The sequence below is a fragment of the Penicillium coprophilum genome (genome assembly GCF_028826855.1).
Source record: "Penicillium coprophilum strain IBT 35676 chromosome Unknown utg000002l_segment0_segment0, whole genome shotgun sequence".
Taxonomy (NCBI): Eukaryota; Fungi; Ascomycota; class Eurotiomycetes; order Eurotiales; family Aspergillaceae; genus Penicillium; species Penicillium coprophilum.
In genome coordinates this window covers 250,614-268,648 of record NW_026622721.1, presented here as the reverse complement: position 1 = coordinate 268,648, position 18,035 = coordinate 250,614, and the positions used below count along the sequence as shown (strand labels likewise).

The following is an 18,035-nucleotide window of genomic DNA, read 5'->3' as shown; positions in this document are numbered from 1 at the left end:
TCGCCCCCAAGGAGAAGACGACGCGCGTGAGAAACCCGTAACGGGATGATTGATTACTGATCCGGTTTCAAGACCCCCGACGGTATTTTGCCTCGCTAAAAGCGATGCGAACGCTGTCTTGAATTTCACAAGACCCTAATGCTTTCAACATCGCGTGCTAGAAAGGCAAGAGGGCATCTAGGCCATGATAGTGCTCGGCGAGGCGCCAATGGTGCCAAAGTGGTCGTCTCGGCGTCTATTCCAGGGTTCTTCCAAATCAGATCACTCCGCTAGAAATGATAGAGCATATCCAGTCGGTTATTGCCATCGGTATCTAGTCGGTATTTGGTCGCTCTTGAGAAGAACTTGCCTACCAATGTAGGCTTCATCATCTTGCAAGTCGGAGCCGGGGAAGGAAGATTTTGTAATGTTTAACCCCATCAACCGATCAACCAAAGTTGAAGTAGAAACCAAGGTTTGTGAAATCATATGTATAGATTGCCACTTCAACGCCGCTTGACTGAGCTCAGGGCTCATAGTTTCTTGTCCTTTGTAGGTCTTTGGGGGCCATTTGTCCTTTGTCTTTTGTCTTCGTCCCACTGTGTTCTCATGCAGGTCAGCTTTATATACTATTCTGCGATTGGTTTTACCTTCTACGCGAGTCTATTCCTAACATCGTCTCTATTGAGTCGCGGAAAATACTCAGCTTAAATTTCCGAGCATCCTACCCTTGGACGATACCTTCTTTTACGGACATGGATTCACATTCACGGATATAATATCCCAATATCTGCATAGACTTGCAAATCCACAAGACAGAAACCGGATGAAACCCCGCAGTCAAGATATTCGCCGATAATCAACAGTCACCATGCACGTCATGTCACTCTTTCTTCCACCCCGTCCATCTCTCAAATCCCGCTGTATCCAGATCAAACAGATCCAACATCCTTCCAACACTGTGGTCAATCAAGTCATCTATCGATGAGGGCTTGATATAATAAGCTGGCACCGGAGGAAAGATGACAGCGCCAGCTTCTGTTACAGTGGTCATATTGCGCAGGTGGATAGAGCTCAGAGGAGTTTCTCTCACGGCTAACACAAGCTTGCGTCGCTCCTTGAGGATGACATCTGCTGCCCGGGAAATGAGATCATCGCAGATCCCCGAGCTGATTGATGCCAATGTTTTGACACTACAAGGGACGACGATCATGCCGTCAACTCGAAATGATCCACTGGCTATTGGTGCAGCCATGTCATTGGTGCTGTATACGTGGTCTGCAAGTGCTCGGATATTCGAAATGGTGTAGTCGGTTTCATATTTTGTAGTCGCCTCGGCCCATTTGCTGACCACCAGATGGGTTTCCACATTCAGCTGCCGCAGTGCAATGAGGACTTTGATCCCTAGAATAGAACCTGTTGCGCCAGTGAGGGCAACAATTATTCTTCTTCTTGGGGGTGAGCGCTGAGTATGACCTTCCGTGGGTGCGGTATGATCGAAGCGAGACTTGAGAAGGTCCATGGTCAAAGAATGGACGGCCAGGGATGAAGTCAGGGAAGAAAAGGATGTCAATTGTTGAAACATATAGCAAGCTGTTTATACGAACTCCCAAATATCCCCAATAAATGTTTGTTTGCCAAATCGAACAGAGTTTAGATGTTCACGTCAGTTTATGCACAGTTCCCGATTAGGTTCCTCAGATGCCACACCTTGGGAGGTGAAGGTGTGTAAGAATGTCAATCCTGCCACGTCTTCCAGTCAGCTGGACTTGACTTCCACTTTCGGAATATCATGCAAAGCATGGCATTGTATAAGAGAGGGACTTGGTGAAGAATCCAGAGTCATAATTTCCGTCTGTTCCATATTGATATCTACCTATTTTGTGACACAACATGACCTCACATCAGGACCATTCCGAAGCCGCTGCGGACCTGCGTCAGTTCCTGAAGGAGCTCGATGACGAGAATGACCTTCTCGTTATTAAGGACGAGGTGGACCCTGAAATGGAGCTCGCTGCAATAACTCGTAGAGTCTATGAAACCGAGGAAAAAGCACCCTTGTTCGAAAATATCACTGGTCGGAAAGGCAACGGTCTCTTCCGCATCCTGGGAGCACCGGTGGGACTAAGCCGCGTTCCTGGCCAAAGACTTGGTCGGATCGCAAAAAGTCTAGGGCTACCTTCCTCTGCAACGGGCAAGCAAATCATTGAGAGAATTAATGAAGCAAAGGGTCTTCAGCCGCTACCTCCCAATGAAGTCGAGTCTGGGCCTATCAAAGATTACAAGATCTTCGGCGACGAAATTGATCTCACCACTCTTCCGACTCCTCTTTTGCACCAGCATGACGGTGGGAAGTTTATAGAGACTTTCGGCATGCACATTGTCCAAAAGCCGGATGGAACTTGGACGAACTGGTCCATCACTCGGGCTATGATCCACGGCAAGCGCACACTTGTTGGACTGATCATTTCAAAGCAAGACATCGGAGTGATTTTTGAGGAGTGGAAAGCCATCGGACAAGATATGCCATGGGCGTTGTGTTTTGGAGTTCCACCAGCTGCCATTATGGTGGGTGGTATGCCGCTTCCAAAGGGGGAAGATGAGGCTGGGTACATCGGTGCTCTGATTGGAAAACCGCTGGATGTGGTTCAATGCGAAACAAATAGTCTTCGTGTTCCTGCAAATGCAGAAATTGTGATGGAGGGGTTTGCTTCGATATCTGAGACTGCACCGGAAGGACCGATGATGGAGTATCACGGTTTGGTCTATCCTGGACGCACCCAGGAGTGTCCGATTTTCAAAGTGAATGCCATCACTTATCGTGAGGATCCAATCCTGCCCATCTGCATCACTGGACGAGCCAGTGAAGAGAGTCACACCGTGTGGGGGGTGATGGTAGCTGCGGAGGTATTGAGCGTCTGCCAAAGTGCAGGTCTACCCGTCCAAATGGTTTGGTCTCCCTTTGAATCGCATGCGCATTGGTTTGCCATTCAAGTCGACCGCAAAAGGCTTCGTGACTTGAATACCAACATGGATGAATTTTCTACCAAACTAGGGCATGTTGTATTTGGTTCAAAGCCTGGATGGTACATTCCAAAGGTGTTCCTAGTCGGAGATGATATTGATCCTACTGATCTTCGGGATCTAATCTGGGCAGAGGCTACTCGCTGTGAGCCCGGAACTAGCGAGTTCCTCTTTGATGAATACGGAAACATTCCTTTGATCCCGTATGTTGCGCACGGTAAAAGACCAGAGCGCAACAACAACAAGGTACTAAAATGTTGTATGCTTCCGTGCGAGTTTGTTGATGAAGACCTTCCTTGGAAGGTTGGATCTTTCAAGGGTTCATATCCTGTTGATGTTCAAAGAAAGGTCGAGACTGACTGGACCAAATATGGCTTTGATGCGCTGTGATTGACCTTTGTGAAGTAAAATCGATCGAAAATTACATGTAGCAAAGTACAAATTCTATTTTCCTCTTCCCCACGCTACATCTGCCGAATGATCACTTGGGCCAACAGCCAATCAAATTGTTGAAACTTGCATTTCCGTAGCAACAGATTGGGCTATATAATTGGCGTGCTTTTAATAAGAGCATCTGCACGGTCATTCAGCTATTTCCCTCCACTTATACACAGCTTTTGCCTGCTTCCAAAGTGAAAAGCACCCCGAGCAGAGTCGGAGTCAGGATAGTGCATCTCTAGAGTCAGGCTCTTATTCATATTGGCATCAAGGAATCCTGCAAAATGTCCGATCTAGATCAAAACAATCTTGATCCGGAGTGTCTACCCCCCTCTGTTAGACATTATTCTTATGAATGAAAATATCACTTTTGCCGAATAATCGCACTTGAACGTGAACATTTGCTCGTATCAATGCGCGAATCTCGTGAAATGGCCAGTATCAACACAGCCTCTAGCAGTACGAAGCCAGAGCCAGATGAAACCACTGAATACATTACCTGTTCGATCGATCCTTTCACTTTTGAACAAGATTTTCTCGCCTCGGACAGCATCCCTGGCCATCAGGAACATGCATCTTCCCCAACCCCCATTCTCGAACAGGATCACGAAAGCCTTACTACTATCCCTGTTTTTTTCGATCCGAACATCTTTCACCCCAGCCACTCAATTACTTGTTGTCAAGATGATTACTGGTGAACACACTCAAATATCTTTTGCCGTTCATAGGGCAATTGACAGCGCCCTTCGAAAAATGAGCCTTGATAAAGCTATTCATGATTATGCTTGCGTCGATATCGACGTGGGTGGAGTGACAAAACAAGCAGATATGGGTTGGGGCCCAAGAAGGCTCCCAAGTGGCTATCCTAAGCGGCCGACAGTGATTCTAGAAGTTACCGTCTCTAAATCTCAATGAAAACTCCGCCATGACATTGGTTTCTAGCTTGACCCTACCAGAGGAAATGTTAATGTTGTGATCGCAGCCATAGTCAACCGCCGGCGTCCTATGGTTAGTATTGACAAGTGGATATGGGATGCCGTCAATGGCAAATCCCTCAACTGCCAGCATATCGATGTCTCAAAAAGCGATACAGATGAAGTCAAACTATCAGGGGGTCCCCTCATCATTCCCTTCCACCTCCTCTTTTTCCGGCAGCCAGAAATACCACGAGAAACCGACATAATCATCGATCGGGAATGGTTGCAGAAGATCGCTGAGTGGGAATGGGATCTGCAGTTTCAGTAGTCTCATGATTAATTTTTGAGAAAGACTATGAATCATGTCTTTCTGGAATGATATATTATTTGGTACTTTTGGGACCCATTTCAAACCCAGCTCATTAGCAGGTTGGGGCTGGCTGGGCTTTGGGCTCTGCGGGTTTTGCGAAGGTCTATACTTGGTCAATACGGCCATCTGTTTTATGACTGCAGGGGGGGGAACAGCAGCGTATGTATTATGACATGTATTTCACTATATTCTCAGTCATCCAGATGTGCTTTCAAAGCTGAAACAAGAGCCTCAAGAGTCGGAACAGCACATCAAGGGCAAGGACTGGAGACAGATGGAGAATTTACCATATCTGGTCAGTCTGCTTGTTGCTAATCTTATCATACAACCTTCAAATAATTTGTTAAGGGTTGTATCCAATAGGGAGCTGTGATAAACGAGGCTCTTCGTCTTCGTCCTCCTGCTCCCGGCTTCTTACCTAAAGTTGTGCTCAATGCAGGTGTGGCTGTGGACTTACAATCTATACTCGAAGGGATAAGTTAGACACGGGCTTGATGATTCTCAAGTCTCTCTGGTGCAAGCAATATGTAGACATTTGTCTCAACCAGCCAAATCTCAATGAATCTTAATCCGGAGATCTTTGACGAGCCTGAGATCTACCGCCCCGAGCGGTGGCTGGGAGAAGAAGGTAAGAAACTCAAAGAGTGGAAGATCTCTTTCAGCAAAGGTCATCACAATTGTATTCGAGCTAGGTACGTACACCCCAGCCATGTCTTTCCCGTAGTCACTAATTACAGATATGGCTTTTTCAAATTGGCTAGTATTGAACTTCATTTGTGCCTTTCATATCCCTTTAGCCGGTTTTCATTGGAACTCTATGACACGGATACAACCAATATAGAATGGAGGGATACTGTTTCAGCGAATAATCTGAACCCGATTCGAGTGCGGATATTGGAAGATCGATCAACGCTGTGACATGATACATACTGACTCTTATCCGCCAACTATATATATATTTTGGATAAAGACCGCAATCGAACCAGGACTAGGGGTCAGCAATCATCTAATTTTATGTCCTTGTTATCCGCCTGGTATATCATCTAGAATCTCCTGGACTTGAGTTGATTTCGTGGGGATCATCGGTGTAGGTAGATATAGGGCACAGTGGACATCAGAAGGCCGCACAAGAAGATGACTGTTCATGTTGGGATACTTCTAACACGCAGTGTCTTCCAAGACGTAACGATCCTCCATATAATCCAATTCAGCTGGAGCCAGTTAGTGTTAAGCCAGGCTTGTATGAGATAAGTATACAGAACTCGGAAAATGGAAGTTGATGAATGTAGAGCTGTAATGCCATATTTCTCAGGCCACTAACTCGATTTCCTTGGAAGGTTGGTAATCTTATCGCTTGTTTTCTTATCGCCACCGGATATTTTCCTCTCGCTGAACATCAAGATCTCGCATTTATCCATTGTCAGCTTTACTTTCCTCACTACTTCCTCTTATTCCATTGCAGCGGACTTCTAATATGGCCATCAAATGTGCTGCTTCATCAAGGCTGGCCCTGCCTGCCGTTCTGCGCAATGTTTTCCGCTCTCAGTTCGCCAGTAACTTGAGCGTTTCTTCAATAAACCCCTATCACCGACAGCCCGCCTATGGTCCTCTTTTCTCTTCGAATATCCGGCTTCAACGATCCTTCAGCTCAATGATGCGCTTGCGTGAGTCCCAGAGTGATCAACCGTCGCCTGCAGCCCCTGAAATCCCGGCCGTCGCCGACGATACTGTGCCTTCTCAACCCAAAACACCGAAGAAGAAAGATTACGATTCCTTCGGCAAGAAAGGCGGATGGAAGGATCATAAAACTCCTCCTAGGGACCAGCGAGGGAGTTCAGAAAATAGCAAAGGAAGAACGGACAGAGAACGCAGAACTTTCCGCAACGAGGCTCGCAGGGAGGCCGACAAGGAACCTCGCCAGCGTTGGCAAGAAAGAGCCGAAAAATCGAAACAGTTCTCAGAGAAAGGGGGCAAGAGAAAGCCTGAGGCTTGGCAAGTGCAAAAATCGGCTTTAAAGAAGAAGTTCGTCGGTGGTTGGAACCCTCCCAAGAAGCTCTCGCCTGATGCCCTCGACGGAATTCGTCATCTTCACGCTAAGGCCCCCGAACAATTCACGACCGCTGTCCTTGCGGAGGAGTTTGAGATGTCCCCGGAAGCCATTCGCCGAATTTTGAAGAGCAAATGGCGCCCATCAGAGGACGAGATGGAGAGTCGACGCAAGCGATGGGAGAATCGACACGATAGAATCTGGAGTCGCATGGCTGAACTTGGTCTTCGCCCTTCGACTAATCGCACGCGGCCCCTCTCAGACTTCCACGTGCTGTATGATGACAACAATCGCGAGCGAAGATAGTCGTCTGTGTGAATTATACTGTGTTAGATAGTTTCAATTCGCACCTGTACAATAAATAATATAACCTTTGGCATTTTCATATCAATTATCGGGAATAAACAACATGTATCTACTCAATATCGATGTAGTATTGGATTGTAGGATAGGGTGGGTATCATATGTCATTTAGCCCGTAGTTCGGGGCGGAGCTAGCAGCAAGGATATCATCGCCACGCAACTCTCTCGGCAACACATCCTCAACTCTACAACCAGGATGGTTCATTGGGGTTGACAGGATGCTAGTGTTGGCGTATTTTACCAAGCTTCGACCTAACTACAGTTCATCGTGCCGGCAATTCCCCCCAGGCCTTGGCCCCCTCGAACTGCAGCCCACATGCTGACACAACCGCCATGCCATCCAACATCCAAGTCTTCGTGAAATGGAAGGACCAGACTATATTTGCAGGAGAGGATGTTGAGTGTACTATAACATTCAAGAACGTGGCCGATACGAGCGCCGATGCCAATAATGCGGGTGAAGGAGGTCAACATTCACGGAAGATCTCTCGAGTCGCGAATCACACACCTCACTCGAATTCGGACTCTTTCTTCGGTTTCAAATCACCCCAGGCTCTGTTTGCTAGTCGGCGATCATATTCCACCAGCTCACAACGAAAGCCTTATCACCGGACAGCCTCGTCCCTGAGCTCTCCGTTGGTCGGCGGCTCCCATAGCTTTCCTCCTAACAGCGGTCCCTCTACACCGCGAGCATGGCAATCGGGTCACAGCCACAAACGATCCGTTTCTATCCTCTCCATTGATAGCGAAGGTCAGGCCGATCCGACGCCGTCCCCGCACAATTACAATCGGCACCAACCAGCCAGGGGTCATGGGCGGTCGGCGAGTCTCCAGGTTATGCCGCGAAGGAACAATAGCTACGAGGATTCTTACAAAAAAGGTAGATGATGCACAGTGCGAATATGTGTATAGGGCTCTTCAGCTAATGACTGTCTCTTACCAGCGAGAGCTCCCTCTCATGCCTTTCCATTTCCACTGACAGAGGCTCCTAGTGAGCACCCCAACGGCAGCCTGAAAGTTGATACCTCTCACTTGGGGCGAGCCAGCCGCCCAGGTTCCTTAGCGACTAGTCCAATAGGTGCAACAGAGCCATTGCGTCGACCTTCACGGCGGCCCCAACCGCCTCCCCTCGATTTTAAGTTTCCGGCCACTCCTTCGACTGATTCAACCAACAATCGCACCATGCGCACTCCATCTCCAAAGTCGGCGACAACAAACGGTACAGCATCGACCGGAGGAAGGTCTGCTGTCAGAGACGCTCAGGGTCTGACTGGACCGGCGCACCAACAACTGACCCGAATTATATCAGCCACAAGCGTGAATGGGAGCAGCCGGAGCAGCGGGGAATTTTACTCCATCAGCGACCAATCGACCGAGACCCTCGGGTCCGAATACACAAATTATTCTGTACAGGGTGCTCGAGCTCCCCCTTCTATGCGGCATGCGCGGCATCATTCAAGCGTAGTTCTATCTCCCTCCAAATCCTCCAACAGCCAGGCGCTGCTGATGGGCTATGCGCAGGTAAGCGCATCATTCACGGTCGATGGCTCACTGGTGAACCAGTCAGCTTTTGACGAAGTCAAGCGAAAGGGAGTTGTTGGTGGTCAACCGGGTTCAGGTGGACTTCCTGGCCGCCCAACGACAACAGCCGAGCGACCACGTAAAACTGGTGGGTTCTGGGGCGCACTCAAATGGAACACTATCGAGGAATCCATTAGTGGTCTCCTTTCAAATAATGAATTGGACGGTCTACGAGAAATGCGTGGCGTTACTTCGTCGAGATCAATTCCGTTGTTGTCCACCTCCCAGTCGCTGCTTTTTGTTGACCTCCGACTGGCCCCAGGGGAGGAACAGTCATATTCTTTTTCGTTTGCTCTTCCCAAAGGACTCCCGGCGAGCCACAAAGGGAAAGCAATTAAGATCTCGTATAATTTGGTCATTGGAACTCAGCGGCCTAGCGGGCCTAACGAGCCCCAAAAGGTCAACCGTATCAATATACCCTTCCGCGTTTTCAGTGGTGTGAATGGTAAGTCACATTCTTCATTTTTCCTTCCATCCCGAGGTCTTACGTTTTTATAGAAAAAGGAGATATCCTTGGGCATGACTTGATGTCACCTTATGTACTTCTACGGGACGAAGCAAAGGTGCAAAAGGTCGGGCCAGCGATGCCTGTGGCAACAAAAAACCAAAGTGTGAGCAAATCTCACCATTCCGCGGCCGACTTCCTTGGTTTTGTGGATGAAATTTTGGAGCAACGTGCGCGTTCCAACACACTCTTCCCACCTGGTGCTACTCCCTCGAGACGACCTAGCGTCGAAGGATTACCCCAGTTGCTTACTTCGAAGGATGTCATCGACTTTGCTATCCTTCGCAGCAACCAGGCGGCGAACTCTCGCCGTAGCCCCAATCGGTTTGAGATTGCCCGTGAAGGTAAACGTATCGCAGTGGTCGTATTGAACCGACCAGTTCACCGACTTGGAGAGACTATTATCGCCACTATGGATTTTGGAGAGGCCAATATTCCATGCTACGCTGTACGTGCCTCTCTAGAGACGTCCGAAAAGGTCACCCCTAATTTGGCCATTCGGTCAAATGCCAGCATTCACCGAACCACGAGGCGTATCCATGCTTCTTTGTTCGAGAACACACTTCATGCCACCCGAGTGGCTTTCAGCCCAGCTATCCCCATCACAGCCACACCTTCGATCTTGACGAGCGGTGTAACTCTCGATTGGGAGCTGCGATTCGAGTTTGTGACATCCAGTGTTCGAGGCGAGCAAGGGACCCAACCTTCGGGCATCCGCTTACTCGAGGCTTTGTCGTCGGATGATCGCGGCACTATGCTTTCCGCCATGGAGCATCTGAACTGTGAATCCTTTGAGATCGCCATCCCGCTAACTGTGTATGGAGAGACTGTTCGCGAACGACTACCTGAAGAGAATGAAGGCTACCCGATCTAGAAGTCTAGATTTCTGTGGGTGTACACATGTGCCTGCCTGCCGTGCAGGTTAGGCTCGATTTTCATTTAAATATTCCTTGTGCCATCGAGGGAGAATCTCCCGCAAATATAGGCCTCAGGCTCTGGATTCCCATGTATAATTGATCTTAAAATTGAATGAATTGGTCCCATACATCTGAAATATATCTTATAGATGTGACGTAGATGCGGTAACTGGGGCAACGTGATCAACGGATCGAATCTCACTTCACGAATTTGGGGAGCTGAAACCCGATTACATCTCTCTCCTTGCGCATTCCCCTCATACGTATCATCCAGAACCTTTGTCAGGTACACTACATTGGCATTGTCTGCACGTCAGTACATCCGCACTTCTAATGAAATTCCCCAAATCATCGACAGCAACGAATATCTAACATGGGAATGCAGGCACATCGCGATCAGCGCAAACCCCGCCAAAATACACCCCTGCCGAAAGGGAATACTTATTTCTCGAACCCTGAGAAATTATGTCTTCGTTCATCACCACCATGTCTGTCCCCGCTACTCCTCCCGTTGCTCATTTCCCTTGCCCTGTGGATGCCTCACTCTCCCCGCAATCACACTTCCCTTCTGTTATCAGCCCTTCCGCCCTGAATCAGACTACTCGCACTTCCCACAACCCCCTCTCGGAGCCCCCATCCTACCTGTCGCCGGACGTGCGCGCACTAAAACAAGGCTGTCTTGGACTAACTCCTCCCAGCAATGCACGCACACGCGCCCCTTTCAAGCCCCGCTCGGCCGCCAAGGGCACGAGCAGTTATCAGCTACGACAGTTCGCCGAAGCCACGCTTGGTAGTGGTAGCTTGCGCAAGGCCGTGAAGCTGCCGGAAGGCGAAGATCAGAATGAATGGCTCGCCGTCAATAGTAAGACATGTATTGAGTCACAATGGGGGTCTTTACTAATGTTTTGATCTAGTCGTCGACTTCTACAACCAGATCAACCTTCTCTACGGGTCAATAACTGAATTCTGCTCACCGCAGACATGTCCTGAGATGAAGGCTACAGATGAGTATGTTAGTTCCTTGGCAGATTGTTGACCACCAGCTTACAAATGGATAGGTTCGAATACCTCTGGCAAGACTCGGAGAATTTCAAGCGCCCAACCAAGATGTCGGCCCCAGAATACATTGAACACTTGATGAGCTGGGTTCAGAGCAATGTCGATAACGAACAGATGTTCCCTAGCCGCATTGGTATGTCTCAGGAATCATGTATCACTAGTAGATCTACTGCTCACCCGTGTTTCCCTCCCAGGTGTCCCATTCCCAAAGACCTTCCCCAGTCTTCTCCGTCAGATCTTCAAGCGTCTATACCGTGTCTACGCCCATATCTACTGCCACCACTACCCAGTGGTAGTGCACCTTGGTCTCGAGCCTCACCTCAATACTAGCTTCAAGCACTATGTCTTGTTCATCGATGAACACAAGCTGGCCAGTGGGAAGGATTTCTGGGGACCGCTTGGTGATCTGGTGGAAAGTATGTTACGCAGCGACTAAGGGTTGAATCGGGAAAATGGGTAGTCATTGTGTTTTGCATCTGATATCCGCAGTTGGGGGCTACGGAAAGGATTTCTCAATGGCGTTTCGGGTGGTGCATGCATGAAGTATTATAGCTTGGGATCTTGGCGTTTGGGGTTTGACCTGACGCGAACACCGCAACGATGAATTCATGGATATGATAGGATTTTATTTTTGTCAAGAGGGCATTTCTATGATTATCGCGTAGCCAGTCCATGGCAGTCTATGGCAGCGTAGGCAATGTCGAGGTGAGATCATATACTACCATGTTCCTGCAATCAGCACAAGAGTAAACCAATTGCCATAGTTACACCACCGTCAAGGCCTGTTTATGCCCTTAGTCGTAACGGAACTGGACTTCGATGTAATCTTTTGGTCTGAGTATGTAGATCATCCCAAACCTCGAGCGTATTTTCAAAGTCATACATGATCCGAGTCGACTGTTCTGATATAACCCCAAGATTTTCGCAAATTAAAACAAATTGTGGTATATGTGGTGGTCTTCCAAACACGTCAAAGACACGTTGAAGCCGCCAAGCAATCATGAATGCACGTGACACCCCCTTCTGTGCGTCCACGTGACCACGGGAACATTCGGCCCGGAGGTCTCAACCTTGCATCCTTGACGAAGCAAGCACTCGGAACGTCGATATCACCTCCCCATCCAACCCTCTGTGTCCCTCCTCCCTCCTCGAGGCCCTCCTCCAGCCAATTGCACAATGATGTCCGCTCGCTTCGCCCGCGCTGGCCTGCGTGCCACCCAGTTCTCCGTTCCTCGCACCGCCGCCGTTAACGGCATCAGGTCCTATGCCACCCCGGCCCAGGAGACCCGCGCTCCCGTCGCCCTGTTCGGTGTTGATGGCACCTACGCCTCTGCTCTGGTATGCACCTCCATTGCTTCGGCCTTGTCGCGACTCTGGTTCGCTGCGAACCTTGTCCCGTCTTTCCCCGACCCCTCCCACACTCGTTCACTCAAAACAATCTGCAAATCCTCATCTGCAACTCGAACCATGTCCGGGATGAATATTGAATTCTGACCTTGTCGTTCATTAGTACACCGCTTCCGCCAAGTCCGCTGCTCTCGACCAGACTGCCCGTGCTGTCGCTACCCTCGGCGATGCCATCAAGGCTGACAAGAAGCTCGTCTCTATCCTCGGCGCTCCTATGCTCACCGTCGCTGACAAGAAGTCTATCGTCGCTGAGCTCACTAAGGTCGCCGGTGCCGACAAGGCCGGTATCATCCAGAACTTCCTTGAGACTCTCGCTGAGAACAACCGTCTCGGTGCCCTCGAGGGTGTCTGTGAGAAGTTCGCTACCCTGATGGGTGCTCACCGCGGCGAGATCGATCTCAACATCACCAGTGCTCAGGTACGGATTCTATGAGCTGTGCTCAGGTCGCAAACGAAAGAAGGGTATAAAAGCTAAAACTTTGTCTCTAGGAGCTCGATGCCAAGACCCTCTCCCGTCTCGAGAAGGCTGTTGCCAAGTCTCAGTTCAGCCAGGGCAAGAAGCTCAAGGTTGTTGCCAAGGTGCGTTCTCATCGATGAAATACCTTGTTTTGTCTCTTTTTACTAACTATTCATCAGGTCAACCCCGACCTCGTTGGTGGACTTGTCGTTGAGATCGGTGACCGCACCGTTGACCTCAGCGTTTCTTCCAAGATCGCCAAGATGAACAAGGCTCTTTCCGATGCTTTGTAAATGTAAATTAGCCTCTGCGTTTTGAGGGGATGGTTAGACTATAGCATATCGTCCCGGATGAACGGTAGCGTTTGTAGGTGGAAAGAAGGATTCCAAGAGTTTCCTTTTCGACCTTCATTTTGTTTTGTTCGAATTACTTGTCAATTGCACAAATTCATCCATTATTGATCTCTTATACTTGGTGTTTACTTGAGTCTTCAAAAAAAAAAAGGTATGGTGGACATCTTGATCCAGCGGGTTGATAGTATCTCTTATCCCCCAACCTGCTTGCCTTGGTGTTTGCCTGTCTTCCATATTGCGTAGAGTTGGTGTGCCATTCTGATCGCTGGTCAATCTGTGTGATGACTACTAGTTTTTGAGAACTCCTCTACTTATATACATATTTACCTTACCGGGTTGATCCAAGATGAACGGGTAGGTTCCTCTGTTTGAATGAAATGTTTACTTCGCTATCAAATGCACTATAAATCAAGATAATACTCCGAGAAATGTATGTATGGAATAGGTTGTAAACAATAGATGGCAGATGCAACACGTGTAAGCAAGGAAACAAAAAGGCAATCGCAAGTAACCACAGACAACAAGATCGTTATAATCGTGTCCAAAAGGAAAATAGGAAAATTACCAGAAGAGAAGAGGAAGGAGAAAGGGATGCTTAAGTGCAAGGCAAATTCAAATGGAAGAATGAGATGCAAAAGATGACAACATCAAAGCTGTATCAAGACGATCAGTTCTGCCCATTCTCTTCAGCCTTCTCAGCCTTCGTCTCAAACTCATCCTCATATGCAGCAATCGATGCAGAGCTGCGCACCCGCTGCAACTGACTCTCCACATAGTGGTCCACATGATCCTGGTCATCGGGATCTGCAGTGCTACCCCTACGACTGCCCAGCCGACTAGGACCACGGCTCTCACCGTCATCATCCAAGTCCGTCGCAGCTGGCGTGACAGCACCAGAGTAGAAGTCACTACGGTTTCCGATGGAACGGGTAGTCGACGAGCGACGGATAGACGGGCGGTTCGAGCCGCGCGGTCGTCCGGAACGCGAGAAGATGTCGTCGAAGTAGTGCGATGCCGCGGCGAAGGGTGACCGCGGCGTCTGTGGCAGACGACAGTTGACACCAGTGTCGTGGATGATTTTGGCGATTAGGCCTGTCCATCCGCACTGGTGAGATGTTCCCAGTCCACGTCCGCTGTCGCCGTCGAAGAACTCGTGGAACCAGAGATTGTCTTTCCAGTGCTCGTCGAAATCGAGCAGGTCGGAGCCGGCGTTGACGGCGCGACGGCCTTCGTCGTTGCGGGCGAAGAGGTGCTGCATGCGGTGCTGTAGTTCTTCTGCTACGTGTCCGAGATGCATGTAATCGCCTGAGCCCTTGGGACATTCGACTTGAAGGGAGTCGCCGTAGAACATGTGGAAGCGGAGGAGGGACTCGACGAGGAGGAAGTTGACGCAGAGCCAGATGGGGCCGCGCCAGTTGCTATTTCCGCCGAAGAGGGAGGAGTCGGAGTCGCCGGGGACGTAGCCGACTTTGAAGGTTTGGCCGTTGACGTCCATGGAGTAGGGGTTTTCTTGGTGGAACTTGGACATGGAGCGGATACCGTGCTCGGAGAGGAACTCTGTTTCGTCGAGCATTCGCTCGAGGATCTTGATGAGACGGTCTTTGCTGACTAGGGCTAGGAGCAGTCGGTCGTCTTTACCGCGGTTCTTCATGCTGGCGATGTTGCGCTCAGCTATGTCGGGCTTGTTCTCGATAAACCACTCTACTCGTCGTTTGAACGAGGGGAATTGGTTGATGAGCTCAGGCTCTAGGGTGAGAACTGCGTACAGCGGGATCAAACCGACGAGAGATCTGATGGGTAGCTGCTGAGTCCATGGTCCGCCGTAGGAGATGGCATCGTAGTAAAAGCTGTCTTCTTCGTTCCAGAGGGACTGGATAGTGTCATCGCCCGAACGGAAGGTCATTGCATCACTGATCAGCAAAAAGTGCTCGAAGAACTTGGATGCAATGTCTTCGTATGTGCGACGATGCTTGGCCAGCTCCAAGGCGATGTTGAGCATGGTCAGACAGTAGAAGGCCATCCAGCCAGTGCTATCAGCTTGCTCAAGCACACCGCCAGTGGGCAATGGCTCCGAGCGATTAAACAGACCGATGTTATCGAGTCCCAAAAAGCCACCCTCAAACACATTTTTGCCACCGGAGTCCTTGCGGTTCACCCACCAGGTGAAGTTGAGCAGCAACTTTTGGAAAACACGTTCCAGGAAGTCCAAATCCTGTCGCCCGTACATCTTCCGCTCAATTTTGAACGTGCGGAACACAGCCCATGCATGCACGGGAGGATTCACATCGCCAAAGTTCCACTCGTAAGCAGGCAGCTGACCGTTCGGGTGCATGTACCACTCACGAGTGAGTAGGTCGAGTTGCTTCTTTGCAAAATCGGGATCCATCATGGCCAGTGGGATACAGTGGAATGCAGTGTCCCACGCAGCGAAGAATGGGTACTCCCAAGAGTCTGGCATGGACAGGATGTCGTCGATGTACAGATGACGCCACTGTTCATTACGAATGCCCTTCCGGCCCGGCGGAGGAGGAACTTCAGCTGGGTCACCATTGGCCCATTGATCCCAGACAAAGTTGTAGTACTGTTTGCACCACATCATTCCGGAGAATGCTTGACGCTGGATGTTGCGGAGATCGTCGGTCATTGGGAGAGGGTTGAGGTGGTAGTAGAAGTCATCCGCATCAGCGCGACGCTGTTCAACAACATCATCCAGAACTTCTTCATCAACGAATTCTTCCTTCTTACGGGACATCTTGAAACGGACCACGGCGCATTCGCCGGGGGAACTCCCTCGCCGTTGTTGAAGGCGTACCAGGCAGCGAACTTGGTACCTTCCTCGTCTGGGTTGATGGCATCCTTTTCTTCCTGGACGATGTGGCGGTGGAATGCGTCTTTGACATAGGGTGTCTGGTTCTCAGTACCCCACAGCACCTTGTTGTTAGTTTCATTCTCGGTGAACATCATCTGAGGCTGGATATCTTCATCGCTAGACCCCACCGGGGGCGATGGCGCAAACGAGACATATCGCTCGCCAATTTTGCTGTGGTTTGATTTGGCTACCAATGGACCCTCTCTCTTGATGGATGGCTTTTTCTTTTGCTTCTCGTCGCCCCAGGCCCACGTGTTTCGGAACCAGACGTGAGGGATGATGTGCAGATGAGCAGGCTCGGGGCCACGGTTATATGCAATGACACGGAAGTTCAATTCTTCCTCATCATCGGCGTCCTTGGCAGTCTCGATGTAGATATCCCAGTAGCGATTATCATCGAAGATACCAGTATCAAGGATCTGATACTCTTTCTCCAAGCGTGAGCGCTTTGCGTTCTCATCGACGAGGTCTTGATAGGGGAACTTTCTCTGGGGGTATTTGTAGAGGAATTTCATGTAAGAATGCTATAGTCCAGGGTCAGCATTGCCCGCAGTGAACGAGGTGAATCTATAGAGCTTACCGTCGGGGTGTTATCCACATGGAAGTGCGCCTCCTTGACACTCTCGCCATGATTACCCTGAGGGTTTGACAACCCGAACAGGCGTTCCTTTAGGAAGTCACTGCACTCTGGTCAGATTTCATGTGGGGAAGTGGAGCCACGGCAATCAGGCCCAAACTCGACTTACTCTTCGCCATTCCAGAATGCAAAGGCAATGTTCTGTATACCGTGTGTATCAGATACACCGGCAATGCCATCTTCACCCCAACGGAACGTTCTCGATCTTGCGTGATCGTGGGTGAAGTAGCTCCAGGCGTCGCCATCTTCACTGTAATCCTCTCTCACTATAGCACGAAAAAGCGGACATTAGTCGGCTAGTTCTCAATATGATCTCGGTCTCGGTATTGCAAGCTCTCACCTGTGGCCCACTGTCTCTCCGCCTACAATGCAATAACTTTTAGCACTGCCAGCATGGCTCCGAGCTATCGTTGGCCTCAACTTACCACATACGGTCCCCAACGCTGTTTTCTTCAGTTAGCATGGATGTCTTACAAGCTCCACCCAGGTGGGATCTTACCTTCCAATACTTTGTTCTCTTACGGTCTTCCTTCAGGCGCTTCTCCTCCTCTGTAATGACTTCTTTCCCATCGAGTAAAACCATGATTGCGCAGAAAAATGTGAGTTGCAAAAGGAAGAAGAGAAGAGAAGTAAAAAAAAAAAAAAAAGGAGGGGGAATCCGAGTCCGTGCCAACCTGGGGGAGGTGGGCTGGACTATGACGTGAACCAGGTCGAGCAGAGGTGGATTCCCTGGGATTTTGAATGAGCAATGCTGATTGGTAGGAATGGATTCGGCTCGGGCCTGGATGCTGCACACCTGGGCAGATCCTTGTTTTGCTAGAAAAATCTCATCGGATATTAATTTGGTTATCTTCCTATGAGAATTAATATGATCTATTATGAATATTACCGGAATATATGGCCTCAGCTTATCTCCCATTGGGAATTACCCAGAGCACCTCGGTAGGTAGAACTAGAGTCCGAGCGCCGAGAGTTGATATCAGGCCTTATCTCCCTCACCGTTTGTAGTACCTACATGTACGTTGTACATGCACATCTGCAATGCACTGAACCTGAGACATTCAAGCTGATCCTAGCTCGGTGAGGTGGCATTTACCTGCATATCCAAAGCC

The 18,035-nt window shown here is 49.5% G+C and overlaps 8 protein-coding genes across 8 annotated transcripts; 6 read left to right on the top strand and 2 right to left on the bottom strand.

Annotated features, from left to right (window-relative positions):
- Positions 1-862: 862 nt before the first annotated feature.
- On the bottom strand, positions 863-1,501 carry N7500_001498 (UbiX family flavin prenyltransferase; the record flags this gene model as incomplete). Its single annotated transcript, XM_056672644.1, has 1 exon — positions 863-1,501. One exon carries the CDS (start codon positions 1,499-1,501, stop codon positions 863-865), a length of 639 nt encoding a protein of 212 aa, XP_056536163.1.
- A 371-nt stretch (positions 1,502-1,872) lies between these two features.
- Positions 1,873-3,393, top strand: N7500_001497 (UbiD family decarboxylase; the record flags this gene model as incomplete). The annotated part of the gene is made up of 1 exon (XM_056672643.1): positions 1,873-3,393. The coding sequence occupies one exon, from the start codon at positions 1,873-1,875 to the stop codon at positions 3,391-3,393; it is 1,521 nt and encodes a 506-aa protein (XP_056536162.1).
- A 732-nt stretch (positions 3,394-4,125) lies between these two features.
- N7500_001496 (uncharacterized protein) lies at positions 4,126-4,686 on the top strand (the record flags this gene model as incomplete). The annotated part of the gene is made up of 2 exons (XM_056672642.1): positions 4,126-4,320; positions 4,384-4,686. The coding sequence occupies 2 exons, from the start codon at positions 4,126-4,128 to the stop codon at positions 4,684-4,686; spliced, it is 498 nt and encodes a 165-aa protein (XP_056536161.1).
- A 1,516-nt stretch (positions 4,687-6,202) lies between these two features.
- On the top strand, positions 6,203-7,081 carry rrg9 (mitochondrial ribosome assembly protein RRG9; the record flags this gene model as incomplete). The annotated part of the gene is made up of 1 exon (XM_056672641.1): positions 6,203-7,081. The coding sequence occupies one exon, from the start codon at positions 6,203-6,205 to the stop codon at positions 7,079-7,081; it is 879 nt and encodes a 292-aa protein (XP_056536160.1).
- A 390-nt stretch (positions 7,082-7,471) lies between these two features.
- Positions 7,472-10,098, top strand: N7500_001494 (putative intracellular protein transport protein (Sat1); the record flags this gene model as incomplete). Its single annotated transcript, XM_056672640.1, has 3 exons — positions 7,472-8,018; positions 8,082-9,164; positions 9,218-10,098. 3 exons carry the CDS (start codon positions 7,472-7,474, stop codon positions 10,096-10,098), a joined length of 2,511 nt encoding a protein of 836 aa, XP_056536159.1.
- Positions 10,099-10,627: 529 nt separating this feature from the next.
- N7500_001493 (Mob1/phocein family protein) lies at positions 10,628-11,636 on the top strand (the record flags this gene model as incomplete). The annotated part of the gene is made up of 4 exons (XM_056672639.1): positions 10,628-11,003; positions 11,056-11,149; positions 11,200-11,333; positions 11,395-11,636. The coding sequence occupies 4 exons, from the start codon at positions 10,628-10,630 to the stop codon at positions 11,634-11,636; spliced, it is 846 nt and encodes a 281-aa protein (XP_056536158.1).
- Positions 11,637-12,376: 740 nt separating this feature from the next.
- On the top strand, positions 12,377-13,357 carry N7500_001492 (F1F0 ATP synthase subunit 5; the record flags this gene model as incomplete). Its single annotated transcript, XM_056672638.1, has 4 exons — positions 12,377-12,538; positions 12,711-13,025; positions 13,097-13,186; positions 13,244-13,357. 4 exons carry the CDS (start codon positions 12,377-12,379, stop codon positions 13,355-13,357), a joined length of 681 nt encoding a protein of 226 aa, XP_056536157.1.
- A 727-nt stretch (positions 13,358-14,084) lies between these two features.
- Positions 14,085-17,506, bottom strand: N7500_001491 (uncharacterized protein; the record flags this gene model as incomplete). Its single annotated transcript, XM_056672637.1, has 7 exons — positions 14,085-16,109; positions 16,163-16,810; positions 16,867-16,966; positions 17,033-17,189; positions 17,264-17,285; positions 17,349-17,366; positions 17,423-17,506. 7 exons carry the CDS (start codon positions 17,504-17,506, stop codon positions 14,085-14,087), a joined length of 3,054 nt encoding a protein of 1,017 aa, XP_056536156.1.
- Between the last annotated feature and the right edge of the window lie 529 nt (positions 17,507-18,035).